Below are 18,290 nucleotides of genomic sequence, written 5' to 3' on the forward strand. Positions count from 1 at the left end.
GGTTAGTTACTTTCAGAACTGTGGCAATATTTTGGATTCCATCTGAAAGATTATTAGGCAATTTTCTAAAATCTTGAACTTTTCTTTTCCTGCAGCCACCTGGAAGAAAAAACACAGTGGGAACATCCTAAATCTGGGAAGAGGAAACGTGTTGCAGGAGGTTTGTGTTAAGCTTTTGTAATGAACTGAAATTATGTTACAGACATAATTTCCTCCACAAACTTCAGCTGATCATTAGTTGACACTAATCACCAAGGCAAACTGAGCTGGCAAAATACAGATGATTTCAGTGGGGTTTTGCTTCTGTGATTGAAGTAGGGTGATCACTTTGCAGTTTTATGGCTTTCTTGGATTGCTCCATAAAGTCAAAGTACCATTTCTAGGTTAGAGGGTTTGTTTTAGTGTGGCTTGTAAAGCATATAGTCTGAGTCTGGAGTTCTCTGATTGGATTCTGATTTCCTGGTGTCTATCAGATAATATTTATAGTTGAATTATATTCTTCAAAGACTGTATTTCATTAAATAATATCCCTGGCACAGAAGGAAGTCTTGTTAGTTTTCATTTTACTTGTTTTCCCCAACCCAGTTGAATGTTTGTGCCAGAACAGGAGGCAGACAATGTTGCAGGACACTTCCAGAGGAAAATGGCTTCTTAAGGGCCTTGGATCAGTGCCTTGAATTAGATCTTCCCAGAAGCTTCTATGTGGTGCACCTGGGGGTACTATACTATTGGCAAACCATATTTCTTTTGGCATTGGTAGTCTGACTATAAGTGGAATGTTTTCAGCAGATCTTGTGTTGATCAAATTAAAATGAGTACTTTTCAGCCGGGGTTAGGAATACTGAGAGTGCCATCTGTTAAGTATTTCTGTAGGATCTTTTATGTAAGAATTTGTTTTGTAAAGATTTGTCATTTTTGTTCTTTTATCTGTCCTTCCAACTTCATAGAATCATAGAATCATTTATGTTTGATTTAATGTATCTCGTGCCCACTTGAGGGTTGTGATCTTTCAATTTTTCCTACATTTAGTTCAATGGTTTTTGCTGTTTACTTTGTCAGGGATAGATACTAAACTGTGAGCAGTGTAGATGTGTAGGTACTAGGAATCATGACTGCATTTTGCTGGTTTGTGCTATAACATGAAATAATCTATATGAAGATTTTTTTTTAGATTATACTTAACCTGCTACTTGTTATTTTTGTATGGGATCTCCTGTATGTTGTACTTTTATGAGAGAGCAGTTGTGTGTGATTAGGAAAGCAATCCTTCTTTCAAGTTCTGATATTCAAGTGCAGCATGTAGTACACCATCTACAGAAATAATGCAGAATTGTGTCACATCTGTCTGGGAAATCACTTAAACTTCACATTGGAGTGTACTGTAATGCCTGAAAATAAAGTTAGTATTTTATGTGCTTCCTAGATCTGCCGTATGGATGGGAGCAGGAGACTGATGAAAATGGACAAGTCTATTTTGTAGAGTAAGTATCTCAAACTGTAGAATATGTTCAAGGAGGACAACTGTTACATGCTGAGTAGCCTTTTGAGTTATGCTGTGACAGTATCAGCTGGGAAGGCAAAGAGATTAATAAGTACAGCTTCAGAATCCACATGCACATATTAGAGTTCTAGCAGTGTCTAAACACCCATTTTTGGTCTTCTGAATTCTTCCACGTGCACAGAAATAGTCACTTGGGTGAAGTGCTTGCACATCCACATCTCAGGATGTGAGCTGACCCTCAGGCAGTGTTTCTGTAGGCTCATTTTGTTTGTGTACCTTTAGGGATAAACTCTGTATCAGGAACTTTAAAAACATACCCAGAACTTTGTGTCTGGTTGTTAACATTGCAGTAATGCTTTAAACATACAGGGCAAAACCAAAATTGTTGCAGCTCTGACTCGCCTGGAATGTAAAGCACGGACAGAGAAGAGGACAGGGACAGATCTAGCAAAGACTTTTAGAGAAGTGGGAGGGGAGGAAGTTCACAGAAGCAGAAAAATATTTCTGGGCATGTTTCTGTTTGTGTCTGTTTAATGGCATGGTGAAATGGGGTAATTATCTTAAACTGACTTGTTAGAATAAAGAATATTCCCAGGCCAAAATAGCAAGTGTAGCCTCTCTGCCCTGTACCTCAGGGCTGAAGACTGAAAGTTGTTGCTTATTGTGTCTTTCTGATAATTGTCTGAAGAAAACTAAAACATGGTTTTATAGAGGTGAGCCTAGTCCAAATTGTGCTGTTTGCTGAGCTGATGTGAAGCTGCTTTTTTTCAGTTGTTTGAGCAAAAAGTGCTGAGCTGCATTTGCCCTTGGTGTATTGTTTCAAGGAGTAGTGTAGGCCCCTTTTGTAGACCTCCTAAGAGAACATGATCTTCCCTAATATAATGAGATTTTTTTTATTTTTCCCTGACAAAATTCTGCCTTTTATGTCAGGGGTTCACATGAAGTTCAGAATGGCTTGTGATGTGTGTGTGAATACAATTAGTAATGGATGTTGTCACACCTGGAAAAATGTTTGATTAAAAAAAGTAATTGAGATGATTTTAACAAAACTGAAAAAAATAACTTGAGTTTTTTGAATTTAAAGGATCCACTGGAATTGTACACAAGAGTGGTTGAAATACATTTAAAATCTACATGCAGAGTACAGAAGGGTTCAAGCAGTTGAATTTTTGTGTTCTTTTGCAGCCACATAAACAAAAGGACTACCTACCTTGACCCAAGACTGGCCTTTACAGTTGAAGATAATCCAGCAAAACCTGCTACTAGACAAAAATATGATGGAAACAGTACTGCAATGGAAATACTCCAGGGTCGTGACTTGAGTGGAAAAGTGGTTATAGTCACAGGAGCAAATTCAGGAATAGGTAGGTTAACATGACACATAAGGTAAAATATGACAAGCTTTGTCTTACTGACTGCTTTGTTGTTTAACTATCTGTGTACTTTTGGTTTTCAAACTTGATTTGCACTTTTTTTCATGTAAAACCCTTAGTTAGAAAACTGTTTTTTTTTTTTAAAAAAAAAAGGTGTGGAGAATTTGGAGCTTACAGGAGAGCTACAGGAAAGACATCAAGTGCTGAAACAATTGATTTGTGTCTAGAAAAATATCGAGGGAGGCACTTTACATTATGTAAATGTATGAAGGATGACTGTGAAAGAGGAGGGAAATTTCTTTTTACGATCTTGGTGGCTAGGACAAGGAGTAAGGTTTGTAAGGCTGCAGGGTCGTTCAGGTAAAGTCAGTTTGTTCTCTTAAAATCAGTAAGACTTATTGAGGAATTATTGTTATTATTGAGGAATCGAAGATAATGGGCACTTCTGTGGGTTGTTTTTCTGTTTAAAGATCTCGGTTACAAAAAGTTCTTCCCCAGCCTGCTGCTGGTATGGGTGAAGTTGTGCTCACTAATGTTTCCACTAGAGGTCTGTGTTGCTCTTTGAAAATACTTAACAAAAGCGACCTGGTGCTTTTTTTCCCCCCACTGTTTGTAACTGCTCCTGTAATTCTGTTGTTTGCGTTCTTAATTAGTAGGGCTAGAATTTGAAATTATAAAAGTGTATCAGCAGTTCATCTAGGTTTTAATTTTATACAGAGGTGTGATGTTTTCAGCTGTATGTGAAAGCAGTCTCCTCAAATAAAACATTGAAAACCCCTCCTTTAACTTGGTTTTAATATCAGAGAGACAGTTGTGTAATTTTTCTGACTTATATAAATATTTCTGTCTGATTTTAAGGGTTATGTAGCTGTATGACCTTGAGACTACTATATTTTCTGGTTTTTGTATTGGGTGCAGTTGCATTTAACCAGTGGTGACTGTGAGTAGTGAAGTATAAGTAATATTTCAGTATCCCATGGAAGGGCAAAATGTGTTTGTTCTGTCCAGGCAGGCAGATTCCCCAAAGCAGAGTTTTGCTTAAAGCTTTTCCAAAATCTTATCACAAAACTGTATTTATAATCACAACCAATTAGTCAAACTGGGATTCTAATTTTTCTGCTCTGTGAAGGTCCAAAGAGGCCTGTTAAAGGCTTTTGAAAGGGATGCCCAGAGCAAGCAGCTTAATTTTCTTCAAATGCTGAAGAAAATCCAGAAGCTGTAATGTGGCTTTGTATATTACTTTTATATTTTAATGTTTTAGATTGTTTCTTTGAAATAATTGTTGTTTAATGCTTTGTTAATTGGACTTCTCTTTTTTTATTTTCCTGGCACTTTTACTTCTGAGCAATGAAGAACCTAAGCCAGGAGTGAAGCTGTGTATTAGTTACTATTAATCAGTTCTTAAAAGATGAGTCACTACTCCAGTGAGCTTTTGGTCTGCATATATTTATGTGTGAGAAGTTATCATGTTTCTTTTTTATTTCTTGTGCAGAATTTCAGCATTAGCAGCTGTTGTCATACTGATGCAAAAGGTTGGGGAATGTGGATATAATTTATCTCAAATATCTGTGTTGTGATATAAAAGTTGTTTTGAATAACTGGCCGTTTAATTTTTATAAACAATAAATAGATGTTTTCCTATTTTATTCTTCTCTCTCATAACTTTTTTCCCAATAACTCTCTGAGCAACCTGATCTAGTGGAAGTGAACCAACTTCACCAGCAGGTGAAGCAACCTACTTTTCTCCTCTTAACTACTAAAATACAGTTAGCAGCTGTATTCTTTCATTCTTTCTTTTAAAATTGATGTCTGTCACTCCCATGTCTCATTTGCATCCCCATAAACTTGAGGATCAGCTGTATGAAATCAGGGGAAAAGACTTAAAGCTTAAGCTCTGCTTTGAGCACAACTCTCAGAATAGAACCTGTTTAGCTTCTGAAATGCTTTGTATATTTAGTGAGCTGCATTCCCAGTATCCAATGTTTGTAGTTGGTTGCAGTGAGGATTTGTATATAAGCAAACATGTCTGAACATGGTGAAACCATGCAAGGTAACAGTTTGACAGTGGGTATCTTGATAATTTACTTTAGTATTAATCATTATTGTAACAGGTAGATGGTTAGATTTGGTTCACACATGGTGCTGCTTTTGTGATAAATACAAACTATGTAGCTCTGCAATTTCTCTTGTGTTTTTCACTGTATCACCTGCACCTCATTCTGAAATCTCTCTCATGTGGGACGTTATTTGAACACTTTACATCTGTGAGCAGTGTAGAATGGCTGCCCCTCTTAAATCCTTCTGGTCCCAAAATACTGGAAACTTTTCTGACCCTCTTGCTGATAAAGTACAGTAAAGTTTTAGTGGTCTGGGATGTGAGATTACCTCTGTTAATTCTGCTACCAGTAGCATCTAAGATCTGATACTGTCAGGGTGGAAATAGAATTTTAAAATATTGGAAAGCTGGGAATCTTTGCAGTAAGCATACAGTGCTTACATTAATTCAGAAAGAGTCCAAGATTTTTATTTTTTGTTCATCACTTTTATTGTATTAAGAAGCTATTTTCAGTACCTTTTTACTTTTTTAGGCTTATCAAGGCAGTATAAAAAATAAGTAAGCCTGTCCATAATGAATACAACACTTGTGGCCAGACTGCTGTGCTGAGACTGTGCTTTTGTACTTCATACTGACAGAAGTTAATGAAAGTTTGTTTACTGGGGGAATGACACATTGCATAGCTTCAGAATTCCTGAATTCCTTATTTCTGAGCTGTCACTTCTCTGTGTAGTAGTGTTTGTTCCTATATCAATATTGTTCTAAATCTTTCTTGTAGTTAAAAAGCAGAATCTACTTTCAGAGCCTGAATAAAGCCAGGTGTGTTAACCTTTGTTGTATTTCTTATGCCAATTAAGTAATGACTATTTTAGCTACTACCAGTAAGAGAAGAAAAACTTTTAAAGCTTATCTAAATTTCTTTTGAAGACTATTTAAGGCCTCTAAGAGATGCTGGCTAGCTTTTACCACTATGCTCTAGATCTATTGGCAGTGGAGAGATCAGAAAAGTACGATTAAAAAGAACGTTTTTACTTCTTAAGGAATCAAAAATTGACTGCTCTGTACCTGCAGAGAAGAGAATTTTGAGAATATGGGGAACTGTTGTAGTTGCAGAAGTTCCTGATGTTATTTGTGGACGACAGCACTTTGACTGAGGCTGCCTTCATCAGCCTTCACAAAGAAGGTAACATTTGCTGCATCCTAATTAGACCAGTGAATGGTCTCATTTAAGGCAAACTCTTATCATATGGGAGGAATAAAACAGACCCTTCACATACCATTGAGGACTTGATTTTATTCGTATTAGTCCGACTGTCTTAAATATGTTCATCGTCTTTCACTGCATTGCCTGCAGTTTGGTGGTCTAACCCCATGTGTGTTTGTCTGAATCTGTCAGAAAGGAATTGTTCAGCTCTGTTTTTGAGCTAGGTGGCGAATTTTCCTTGAAAAATGTGCCCATTTTTCTTCAAAAGTACCGACTTTATTTTCTAATTTCTCTCACCCGTTTCGACATGAAATAGTATTTACAGGGTGTGCAACTGGCGGGGCTTCTGCAAAGGAACTGCTCAACTCAGTCCCCTGTTTCAGATTCACTTTATGATTTCTTGGATGGTTTCGGAACTTTTCTTACGCTGAAACACCTGAACTTTGTCAGCCTTGAAAAAATCATGTTGTTTTTGTTGGATAATTTGTTTTTGGGCGAAAAAAAATCTCTCAGAGAAAATACATCTGTCTGGTTTCGGTCTGTATTATTATTTCTCTCAGTTCTGTTCATATGTTGACACTTCTAAGATTTGAGTGTAAACTTCTGGTTTTATATGTTTTGTTATGATGAGTAAACAGCAAGGTGTTTCCTTTCTAGTAATCATTATTTGCATCCCTTTTGAGAGCAGAAAAAGGGATGTGACATGGGGGAGCAAGCTCCTGATGATGCTTCTTGAATGGTCTTTTCCTACTATCTGGATCTTTTCCTCAGTTTAGTGAAAAAAGTTCGTTGTCTGAATCAAACTTAGTGTTCATAAATGCATGAATTCCTGTGGATTAATAAGTCCAAACCCCTGCCTGTTTTTATTAAGAAGAATTTCTGTACATAATTCTGTGGTAGCTCAGTGGTGCACAGGGAAGGGAAATGCTGGGCTTTTGCTCAGGGGGTGCATCTCATGTTCTCTCTAAACCAGCATAACTTGTGGTGAACGAACTCTTACAGCCTTTGCATGGTTGTATGTTTTCATGCTGGAAGTGTTTCATGTGTGGAGAACTGAAGTGGATATTATTTATGGAGCTTTGGGTTCAAAGTTTATTGTGAGGCAGACAGATCAGCAATATATAACCTTGGATTATTTTTCTTGGCCAAGTCCTAGCTGGCCCTGGGATTGTTTTCATGGGATACTTTTGTATTTATTGGGCTTTTAAAAGCATGAAAGAGTCGCTCCTTGATGTATATTTTAATTTTTTGTGAATTCTAGGCTCCATGTATCACATGTTTTACTATTATAAGCAGCACAGTATGTTAACAGAAAAGCATGGCCTGGGTGCACCTGGGGGGTGTGTGCTCTGCCCTGGTAGATTAAAATAACCTCTCAGGAGAAAAATAAGTTACCCACTAAAAACACTGCAGATGTAATTTTTACAGCAGGGTCTTCTGCCAGCACAGTTGTGTTGTTTAGGGACTGTTTTCCTGCCATCCTTCACCAGCTATGAAGATTTGGTTTTAAACCCCTTTAAAATGTGGTTGGGTTGGGAGGATGAGGGGGGAAAAAGCAAATCATCTTTCAGCCTAATGCAGTTTGGTTTTGTGTGTGCAGCTGTGTCTTTTATTTTCTTGCTGCCCTGGCTTCAACCAATTGTATTGAAGAAAAACTGTTGGCTTAATGAAGAATTCATGGAAATGTAATGCTGAAAACTTAAAGGCTGAATTTTTTAGGTTCTGTTATCCACGTGCTGTGGATTGAACACCACACGAGCAGCACTACCATGAAAATGTTGTGTCTGCATAGAAGTTTTGTTGTTTGCTTCTTACTGAAATTTACCCTTTGCTGTTTTTTTTTTCCCAGGCATTTTCTTTGTGCAAGTGCAAAACTTTGTGGCAGACGTGAATTTTGTTGTACCAGTGTTTTGGGGGAATGGGAGTACAGTGTTTTCTTCCAGGAGACCTTGAGTCTTGCAGGATGTATGTTTTTGGCCAGAGTAGAGTAATTGATGTAGAAAAGCACAGTTTATGGAGGGAAACTTGACTATGGGGAGGAACTTCTAACTCCTCCTGTTGTGGGATGTTTTTAGCTGTCAGGGATTAGTAGTGATGTATTCTAAACAATTAAAAAACTACTAAAAGCTATTATTTCAAACTTTGATTAATGTTAATAGAAGACAATTCTCTTTAACTTACAGTACTGTATTCTGAAAATTTCAGGCAGGTAACAGTGACTGAGTTTTCCATGAGTGCCATCACTCTATTTTAACTCTGGCTTAATATTGTGGAATATTAATATTGCTCTGCATTACATAAAGCTACAACTGCTTACTTGTAAATATTAAGAGGTCCTCTTGGACTTCCTGTAATTTATTTTTCTTATTGAGTAAGCTGAAAATGGTGTCAGATGTTCATACTGCTTTTTCATGTCCATTTTGATGAATCTATTTATTACTTGTGTAATGAGCAGTACCCATGGTTGGTTAGCCAAGTTATTGAACTTCATCAACCTTGGCTGGAATTCACAATGCATGTGAAACTTGTTGTAACATGTAAGAAATTACATCTGGGCTAAAAGGTTCAATAATGATTACTGCTTGTAAAGGAATCTTTTCACAAAGGGTGGGATTGAGCTGTGTGCCTGGGTTGTACTTTCTGGTACTCGTTTTACAGGGGAAAAAATTTGTAGGATCCTCTAAATAGGTGGTATTTACGTTCTTGTCTGTTCTCTAAGAATTAGAAAGTCACTTCAGTGAGCCTCAACTTGATTGCTTTTCTGTCTTTTTGAAATATTTCATTTCACAAAGGTTTTTCTTGTTGTTTTATGCGTATTTCACAGTCCAGAGGTGAGAAACCTTTTGTGTGATTGGGTTTGTCTCACTGCAACATTGAACTCAACTCTCTGCATCATCCTGTGCCTTCATGTTTTGAAAACTAATTGTGCTGCAAGAGTTGTTTGAATACATGTACATTTGTATTATTTTGGAAGAGGTTGCTAAGCCTTTCCAATTATAGTAGCTTCAGACATGTAGGGAATTTTCTAGCTACTGTCAACTCCAGTTACAGCCTGTATGTACATTAATGGACGTGATGTTTTTGGCTTAGCAGGGGAAGATCATCAAAAACAAAAGTACTTTTGTCTTCCTTTTTTTATTAGTTAATGGTATTTGCAGTTTTTAGCTCTGTTACTGACCACACACTTGTGCCTTTCTGTTGTTTTTATTTTCCTTCTCTGAGTGATTTTTTTTTTTCCTTCTCCTTTTTCTGTTTTTTTTTTCTATTGGCTCATATTTTTAATATGTGAGATCTTTGTAGCCTTCTATTCAGTTCTATAACCTCAATATTTTTGTTCTTGTAACATCCAGCTGGTTTTGATTTCTTGCTGTCCTTCCACATGGTGGTTTTCAGTACTTCATCTGTTGCTTCAGAAAACTCCTTACAGTCTGTCTTCAAATCTGAATAGTTTTATAGTAATACACTTTGTTTCCTTTCCTTCATTTAATTATAGTTACCTTGGTCACTAAGTTCCTATTCTTAGTTAATATCTTCTTTGTACTAAAAATACTAGTGAAGTTAGGTGTTCTTGGTAGCAATAATATCTGTGTGAACAAGGAATTGTCACAGTTCAGTTTTGGATGTATTTATTTAAATCTTGTTCATACACTGTGACTCGAGGTTTTGAAAAAATGAGTGTTGCTTAGAAATTTTTCATATTTTTTTCTAGGTTATGTTATCTTTGTAGAAGGTATATTTGGTGTCTCCTCATTCTTTGTTCTTTATCCAAGAAGCTTTAACAGCACATTCTCTAATTGGGTTTCCTTTATTTTCTGTACTAAAAATCATAAAACTTGTGGGGCATTTTCCTCTTGTGATTAATCAAAAAGCTGCTTTGTGCAAAAAAAAAAAATAAAATCACTGTTTATTTAAAAGTTTGTACGGGACTTTGTTAATTCTCCTCTCTCAGAACCAAATTGAGAAAACAGAATCATATTGTGTGTTCAGAGATTCTGGTGCTGCAAGAGATTATGGTTACATTCCTCTTCTGCCACTGGCAAGCATGAGCACCATGTCTTGCTTCTGTACATTTGTACATTGCAGACATTAATTATGCTACTTAGGACTTTGAGAAATGTGTTATTAGTCTTATTGTACTTGTGGAGCAACATATGGCTGCAGTAAATGACCTAAATCCACAGATTACGTCCGTGTCCATATTCCAGTTTGAAGTGGGAGTTGGATTGTTCTGTCACAGGATAAAAAATACACTTCTCTGAGTGCTATTCTAATTCTTCAGCAGAAGGAGTAATTAGGATATATTAAGAGTAGAAAATATGGCAACTAGAAAAGAAAGAAAGCCTTTTTTGAGAGGTGCTTTGTTTGTTTGGGTCTGTGTCCAGCTGCAAGCAGATGCTGAGGGTATAAACTTACTCTTGTTGAAGGATTTTTAATTCTGACGGTAAAATTGGACCATTTTGTGCCTTGCTAAGCAAAGAGGAGTGCCTAAAAATGTGCATGACCTACTTGGCAGCACACTTTTGGCATCCTGAGTGAAGGAAGGTTGTGATCTGTTTCTGAATCTGATCTGTGGTCAAAGGGATACAGCCTGAGACTTCCTGATTCTGTTCATTGCATTTGGTACTTTAAACACTCATCTCTGTCAAAACACAAAGTTATGTATCTAGAATGTAAGGCAGAGATAGGCTTCATAATGGTATAGAGGTAATGTGGTGAATAAATATCAATTACTAGACTTTATACACACGCACTAAGGTTTGGTCATTTAACTGGGGAACTTGTCACGGGCAAGGCAGACTGACTGTGAAATCAGGAATTGTACAGCCTGATTTCTGGGTGGTCTGGAATGAGCTGTTGAACACTAACATTCTGACTATCAGTAGGAGTGATCCTTTTTACCTAACTCACAGTAATGTTGCAAATTGTGACTCAAGATTTTAGAGCACAACATTGTCGCAAAACCAGTGGGTTTTGGAAAACGTGTAGCGTGCTTGTTCACCTGGCAGGTTTTCCTGTTTTAGATGTAAAGTTCTGTAGGCATGTATATCTTTGGCTTTCTCATCCCCTGCCCCATACTGGCAAGGTCTAACTTCTTGGAAGATGAAAAAACCTTGGATTCTTGTCACTGAGCTCTTGGGTGGGTTGCTGATGTTCTTTCTGTCTGTTACCACATAGACCTTCAATGTCATCTAAAAAAAATGCAGCTTAATTTTGGTGTGAGATGAGGCATGATGTGTTTTCATAACCTTCTTGAAAGTGTGGCAAAGAGGTATTTGATTTTTTTTTTGTTTTTTTTTGCCCATGGCCTTATGTTATAATTTAATGACTTCTAACTCTTGCTTGTTTTCCATTCTCCTTGCTTTCGTGTACAGATGCTTTTTGTTAATACTGTTCTTATTCTTCATCTTTTGTTTCAGAACTCCATCTCCTGCCTTACTTTGTATGTCGGAACCACATGATGGATCATTTGAGTTACATAACAGCCTCCCATCTCCCTCTTCCCTTCGTAGTTTAAAGCACACCCAAAAGGTTTACCACTTTTGAACTAGAGAGACCAATGAACTGCATCTTCCCCGCCTTCAGTTCTTTTCACAGGATCCTGAAATGACTCCTGTATCAAAATCTTCCTTTGTGCTGCCAAACTAAACAAATTGTCTTATCTCTTATTGCCCAAAGACAGAGGTGGGTGGTGACTGCCAGAAATCAAGTAGCATTGTTTTAATTTTCGTTCTGCTCATCTGTTCCTCTCCCCTGTGATACAAACTGTGAGCTCTTTAGAACAGGACCTGTCTCTGTATGCTTGATTCTGTAAGACATCTTTTTTTTTTGTTTTTGTAAGCTGAACTGTGAGCTGTTTAGGGCAGAACCTTGTTTTATTATTTATCTGTAAAATGTCTAATATACATTTTAAAAATCTTTCACTGTGTAACTGATATAAATAAATATCAAGTTTGTTTGAAGAAAAAAATTGGTCCAGTTTATGTTGTAGTACTTTCTCTGTATCTTTACATAACGCTGAGCATTTCTCATGAAATGTCTTTGAGATTAAAGCTGGGAGGGTCTAGCACTTTAGCTGACAGCACAGTATGTCTTTTAATTATTCTGCCTTGGATGAAGTATTCCTCTTCATTGAATTTACTTCTTTTATTAACATTGCACTGTTGTACTTGCCAAAAGGAGATTCAAAACATGCAACTAATTTTTTTTATTATGTTTAATTAGGGCTCAGCTCAGCAGTACAGAAACCTATGATAGTCTTGGCTTACAGAGGAACAGAAGTGTACTTGAAAAGAAACTAGACAATTTCTGGCTTTTTTTTCTCCATTTTTGCTTTGGTGGGAAAAACTGTTGAGTTGCCTAAAGCTACTGCTAATGCAAAGAGCAGCTTTAGAGAAGGAGAGTTTGCCAACCTCGTTTCTCTGAACTTGGAACTTTTAAAAAAAATATCTGATTAAAAAAAAAAAAACGACCAAGAGACACAAAGATAAATTTTAAATTCTCTAGGCTGTTTTCCAGTCAGTTGAGTAAGCTTGTCTAAGGAGGTGTGTTAAGAACAGCTACAACAGGGGAGGAGAAAAGCCCCAAAGTTTTGGAAAGGAGTTGGAGGGGGAAAAAAAAATAAAAGGCAAAACCCCACCCCTCAAAACAGCTTTGAAAATCTGGTTGATCCTGGATGTCTGATCAGACTTTCTGTATTCTGTTACCAATGCTCTTAAGGCTGGCATTTTTCCAGAACACAAACCCTTCAAGAGTGTGTGGATTAGCTGGAAACTGAAGCCTCTTTACTGTTGGCCTTTGATACTTGCTACTGATGTTGGGTAAATCCTCAGTGATTTGTGTGTGTGTGACTGTTGTAAGTTTTGTTGCCACTGCCTCTCTTTAGCTCCCCTCAGCTTTGCTGCCAAATAACGATGAAGCTGCAGGAGCCTGCACAAAAATGTTATTTATTTCCTTAATAATGTATTCAAGTAATGGTATTTGTAAATAGGCTGGCTTTATTTAAACAAATAAACAAAAGAAGGGTCACTTATCCCATAGTGACTAAACATTCAGGAATGATTCCTAACTGAGAAATGGAGTGCCCTAAATGTCATGTCAAAATTTGACTACTCAGTCCTGATCTAGATTTCATCATGATGTTGGTTTGATGTTGACTTACATTATGGGCAGATTTGTTGTTTTCTGCTACTCTAGATTTCAGTTAAATGTTTAATTTAGAAGTGTTTATTTTGCAGTAAAAATAGAAGTAGTGTGTTAACATAACTGTAGCCTAACAAAATATTTTTTTATCCCTTATGAATATAAGCATATGTAATTCTGAATAATTTAGGGTTCTAATTGAAATAAGGAATATGAGTCACACCAAAATGAGTTCTGCTTTTTTTGAGACAAAGTTGTTATCATCTTGGGTTTCTTTTAAAATGTATGTAACTCTGCTTGGCTTGACTTAGGAATAATACATTTAGATGCACTTTTAGGTGGAAAGGTTTTTTTTGTCAAGAAAATGTGAATTTGTATGTGCTGAGTTGCTGCATATCCAGATGCCTATTTACCCTCATGGTAAATTATCTGTTACAATGGAAAAATTATATGCAAACAGAAAAATAAACTTTTTAATAAATTGTCCTTAAACGTTTAGTGATAAAGCCAAATGCTTTACCTGTTTGTATTTACATGACTTGGCAAGTGGGGAAAAAAAAAATTAAATCTTTATTGGGATGATCTGTCCAGTTTAGGATTAAATTTCAGTTTTGGCTTTATCTCTCCTTATGTTTTCATTAAGCTGTTTTAAGACTATCTACCTTAGTTGAAAACCACAGTTACTCTGAGTGGTATCTCCACGTGTTTTATGGGCAGACATTGAGTGGTTGGTGGGAATTGCCTTGACACAACTAAAACAAGGTCTTATCGTGGGACATGACAAGTAGCTTGGCTCTGTATTTAATGTGTTCTCACTCCAGGGCTCCTTCCAGGCTGGCTGTTATTGCAGTGTTTGGGTTGGATTGCAGCACCTCTGCACGGTGAAGGATTGGCAGTGTCTGAATCTGCTCCCAGCCTGTGCCTTTGGGGAGCTGAGACTCTGATCAGGCTCAGGTGTAACAGAGCTGAAAGGACTCAGGGCCCAGCTTGTGGTCATGTCTGGTGCAGTAGCATCATGAAATGAGTTGGTGGGTGTCTTTGGGCAGTGCACTGGAGTAGATACCAGATCTGACTCCAGCTTTGTGGCTCTTGGTTGCAGCATATTTGCAATATGTATGCCTGACACAGTCACTGTGCTGGAGTTTTTTCTTGCTGGCAAGAATTTAGCTTTCTTTCCCTCAAATGATGCATCTTTAATTTTTTACAGGAACAACAAAGCAACAGATAATTAGAATCCCATTAATTTAAGGGTGTTTTTAAATATTTGTTTTGTGTTGTACTCCCCTCGGAGGAAACAAAATATTTTGGGTTTTGTCAGTGGCAACAGCAGTGCACTTACTGTTAAGAGTAACTTTTCCTTGCCCAGAGCACTGTATTGCAAAGAAGTGCATATTTTTGAATTGGTTAGATGGAAAACAGAACCAATGCATTAGTCACCCTGTTTCGTTTTGGTTGGCTTTTTCTGTGGTTCATGACTCCAAGAAAAACACATTTGTCCAATTTACACACAAAGGGAGAGGCAGGAGGTATCTTTCATATAACATCGCACTTTTCAATGAAAAATATCAGTATGTGTCATTGCCATGTGCCTGCAAACACACAGAAACAAAGGCAGCATTAGCATTTCATGGGAATCGCTCATTTTAAAATTGAGTCTTTTAAAAATAGCTTGGTGCTTTATTTGCTTGAAAACTTGCATTTGGAGCGACTTGAATAATGTGTCTCTTAAGGTTTTATCCTAAATATCTATATTGAAGCAGAGTGGACGTGGCCAGGCAATCCTGATGTGGAATGCATGGTGCTTTTTAGGCTCTGAAAGGTCTGAGTGTGTGGGATGTGCTCTTTTGCATGTGACTGGCATCACACCATCATACATGTGCAAGCTCTGGGGGATGTTGTACTCTTAAACCACCAGCACAGACAACAATGATCTTAGTCGCAAGATTCTTCCCTAAATCACACATGATTGTTGTGGTGTTTCAACCTGAAAAGAAGCTTATCCAGAACTCTTCATGGTTTTAGCACATTTAAATCTGCTTTACTCCTTTCCTGAGGAAGTGTTGAGTAAGATGATCTGATTCAATGTCCCTGGTGTTTAGGTCTTCCAAGTTTAAAGAAATCTAGTGATGTCTAGGAGACAAGTCTCTTTTCCATTTATATGTAGTTCTCTTGGGTCCCAAAAATCAGAAGACACTTAATCCAATATTTCCAAAACCCCAAATCTATTCTGAAAATGAATCAACTCTGCAAATGGGGCATTTGTCTATTTATAAGAACCCAGTAGATGTTTGCTGCAATTCAGAAAGCAGCATCAGAGTTTAGGAGCAGTGTAGTGGGGTGAAAAAGAGAAACCTGAAGACAGCTGTGACTAACACACACTTTTAGTGATATGTTTGAGTTGGTTTCTTCTGTTGTACAGTCCATAAGAAAGCCACCAGTGTATGAAAGGCCAGAAATATGCAACACACAGAGACCAGGACTTCTGCAATTCTACAGAACACTTGTGTTCCCTTACCTGATTTTAAAATGTTTACTGTAGTGGCAGGGAAGAAACTTTTCTTCTGGACTCCCTTTTAGTTTCTATTCAAGCTGCCTGTGATGTAGGGCTCGAGGAAGGCTGGGCTTTAAATCAGTCCTTGAGCACACGTGGATCTTTGGGCCTCCAGAGCTCTTCCATGGATGGAGAGAAAGCAAGAAACAATTCTGAAGAATCCGATCCTATAGGCTTTTACATGGAGGACTAAGCTGTTGCAAAGAAAGACAGCATCACTGTGTTTCAAATATGTTGTTAATGGCAGATCCAAATTATCCCAGTGTTCAGGAGAAGGTAGGGAAACTGAAGAAAACTTGCTGTTGTCTGAAATGGTTTTTTTTGAATTTCTTCTTGTGTTTTCAAACTTGCTTGTGTTTGAAATAAAGAAATGTTTTTAAAACGTGTAAATGCCTGATGCAAATCGGTTACAAAATGTCCCCCAGTGATCGATGGACTGTATGCTGTGTATTTAAACAAGAAATCACTGAATTGCTTTTCCACTCAGTGAATCCCTTTCTGTGTTTTACAGAGGAGGTGGCACCGTTTGACAGAGCCCTGTACTCCTCTGGTGTATGTTGACACAGTGCAGCAGGCATTAATTGAGCGATGCTAACAGCTTCTTAATTGAGACCATTAGCTGAAAATCTGCCCCAAAATTCAGTGATAGCAGTCGACTGCAGATAGCCAAGAATGTGAGAGTATTGAACAAGTCATCATAGAAAATGAAGAATAAAATCCAGTGCTAATTTCTGAGTCTTTATGAAAAGCAGGCTGTAAGAAAGGGCTGAAGGGTTTTAAATGTCTCCAAGCAAATCCCATGTGCTTGTAGCTCTCTTGTTAGTTCTGCTCCCCGTCCTTTAGGTTAGCTGGTGATGTAGAGCTGTGCCATAATGTTTATCCTCATGTATGTCTTATTCTTAAACAGGATTTTCACTTCTGAGTGTCAGATTAGAGCTCGTTCAGCTTGAGCACCAGCAGCAAGAGCAGTTGATCTCAGCACAAACTTGAGATTTCCAGGGCAATCGCTTGAAATTAGTTTTATGAAACATTTGCTCAAAATAGGATATTTAAATACTCTATACAACACAGTGATTGCTTTTCCAAAGTGGATGTTATTTAAGCATGTTGTTCTTCTGTCACATTTGGGGGAAGTATCTGTTTAATTCTTTGTAATTGGCTGTCCTTGGTGCTCAAGTCTATAATCCTGTGCTGGTTTTTTCGTGTAGTTTTTCCTTCCTTTTAAAAAAACTCACTACTAGCACATAACTTGTTGGCAGGCTGTCTGTCTGACCTGGATTAAATAGCTCTGCAGCTGCAACACCCCAGCACTGTGGTACAGGGAAGATTCACCTCTGGAGGATACAATTTGTTTCCTGGAAAGGAAACTAAAATCTTTATTGTTAATATATCCCTTCGTGTGTCACTTAAGTGGTGTCAGTCTCTGAGTGAAGTTTAAAAAAAGTCTTTTGAAGTCCACAAGAGTTACTTTGGTGGGAAGAATTAAGGTTGCTCTGGTTCCTTAATTTTGCATGTCCTTTACATAGTTGTTTAGATTTCTCTTCCTATTAAACCATACTGTGATTTTTTTTTTGTGGTAATGTTTTACTGTTTGGGTGTTTATGATCTTTGTGGTTTAACTTTGGTGTATGAAACCACATTCAGTGTGGATTTTGATTCAGTAGTAGTTTTTATAGAGAGGTAAGATTTTTGCTTGTAGAGTTTAAATAGCTTTGTACTTTACTCAATCCATGTGTTAGGCTGAGGTTTTAAAATTTACTCTATATTGAAAATATAGGTACATTTTGCTGAAGAACAAATGTTGATAAACTTAGTTAAAGACAGTGAATCTGATAGAAAATGTTTTCTATCCTGCTAGAAGCTTCTCCCCACCTCTTCAAGTTTTTTGACACTGAGGGACAAAAGAAACACTAATTTTTGCAGAACCAAGGAGCTAAAGCTGTAAAATTACTTGGACACTTCAGATATTTCACTTGGAAGTTGCATTCTTCTAAGCTCCTGTATAGCTGTTTCTTAAACTGTAAAGGTACTTAATTGTACTGCTTAATGAGGATTTTTAGGTCTATGAGGGCATATTTTAAGGACACATAAAAAATGCTGCAGCCTTGAGAGTGAGCAAGTGGGTGTGTAGATCATTCTTAAATTCCAGTGAGCTCTATGAAGAAGAGATTCTGTTACCTCTGCTGGTAGATGATCTGGAAAGGTGCCTTATGAATTATGCTCCCCACAAAGTGATAGAAAGATCAAGTAGTGATGGTTATGTACAGTCCTTACCTATAGCCAGTAATCCAGTAGTTGAACTGAAACCTTTATGTGGTTTGGGGTACCTGGGTTTATTTTTCTCCTTTTGCATTTATCCAACTGTCCTAAACACAGTGCCAGAGTGTTTGTGAATTAGTGGTTTAAAATATGTGTGACAGGGAGACACACCATCACTTGGCCTGTGGCAGTATTTGAATGGAGGG

General features: G+C 37.4%; 1 protein-coding gene across 2 annotated transcripts in view; it reads left to right on the forward strand.

Moving 5' to 3' along the window:
* The first annotated feature begins 57 nt into the window (after window positions 1-57).
* WWOX (WW domain containing oxidoreductase) overlaps window positions 58-18,290 on the forward strand; it is a 487,836-nt gene continuing 469,603 nt past the window's right edge. The window contains exons 1-4 of one of the 2 annotated variants that reach the window (XR_003212925.2): window positions 58-160; window positions 1,424-1,481; window positions 2,687-2,865; window positions 11,552-12,102. Coding sequence is in view for 1 of the 2 variants with exons in the window: in XM_025896214.2 (XP_025751999.1) it covers window positions 2,796-2,865 (70 nt within the window). In the remaining variant the exon portion in view is untranslated. Of the gene's footprint in view, window positions 161-1,423; window positions 1,482-2,686; window positions 2,866-11,551; window positions 12,103-18,290 lie in introns of those variants that run through there. The other variant, XM_025896214.2, reaches the window with a different exon arrangement.

The sequence above is a fragment of the Manacus vitellinus genome, unplaced genomic scaffold, assembly GCF_001715985.3.
Source record: "Manacus vitellinus isolate BGI_N305 unplaced genomic scaffold, ASM171598v3 scaffold_10_pilon, whole genome shotgun sequence".
NCBI lineage: Eukaryota > Metazoa > Chordata > Aves > Passeriformes > Pipridae > Manacus > Manacus vitellinus.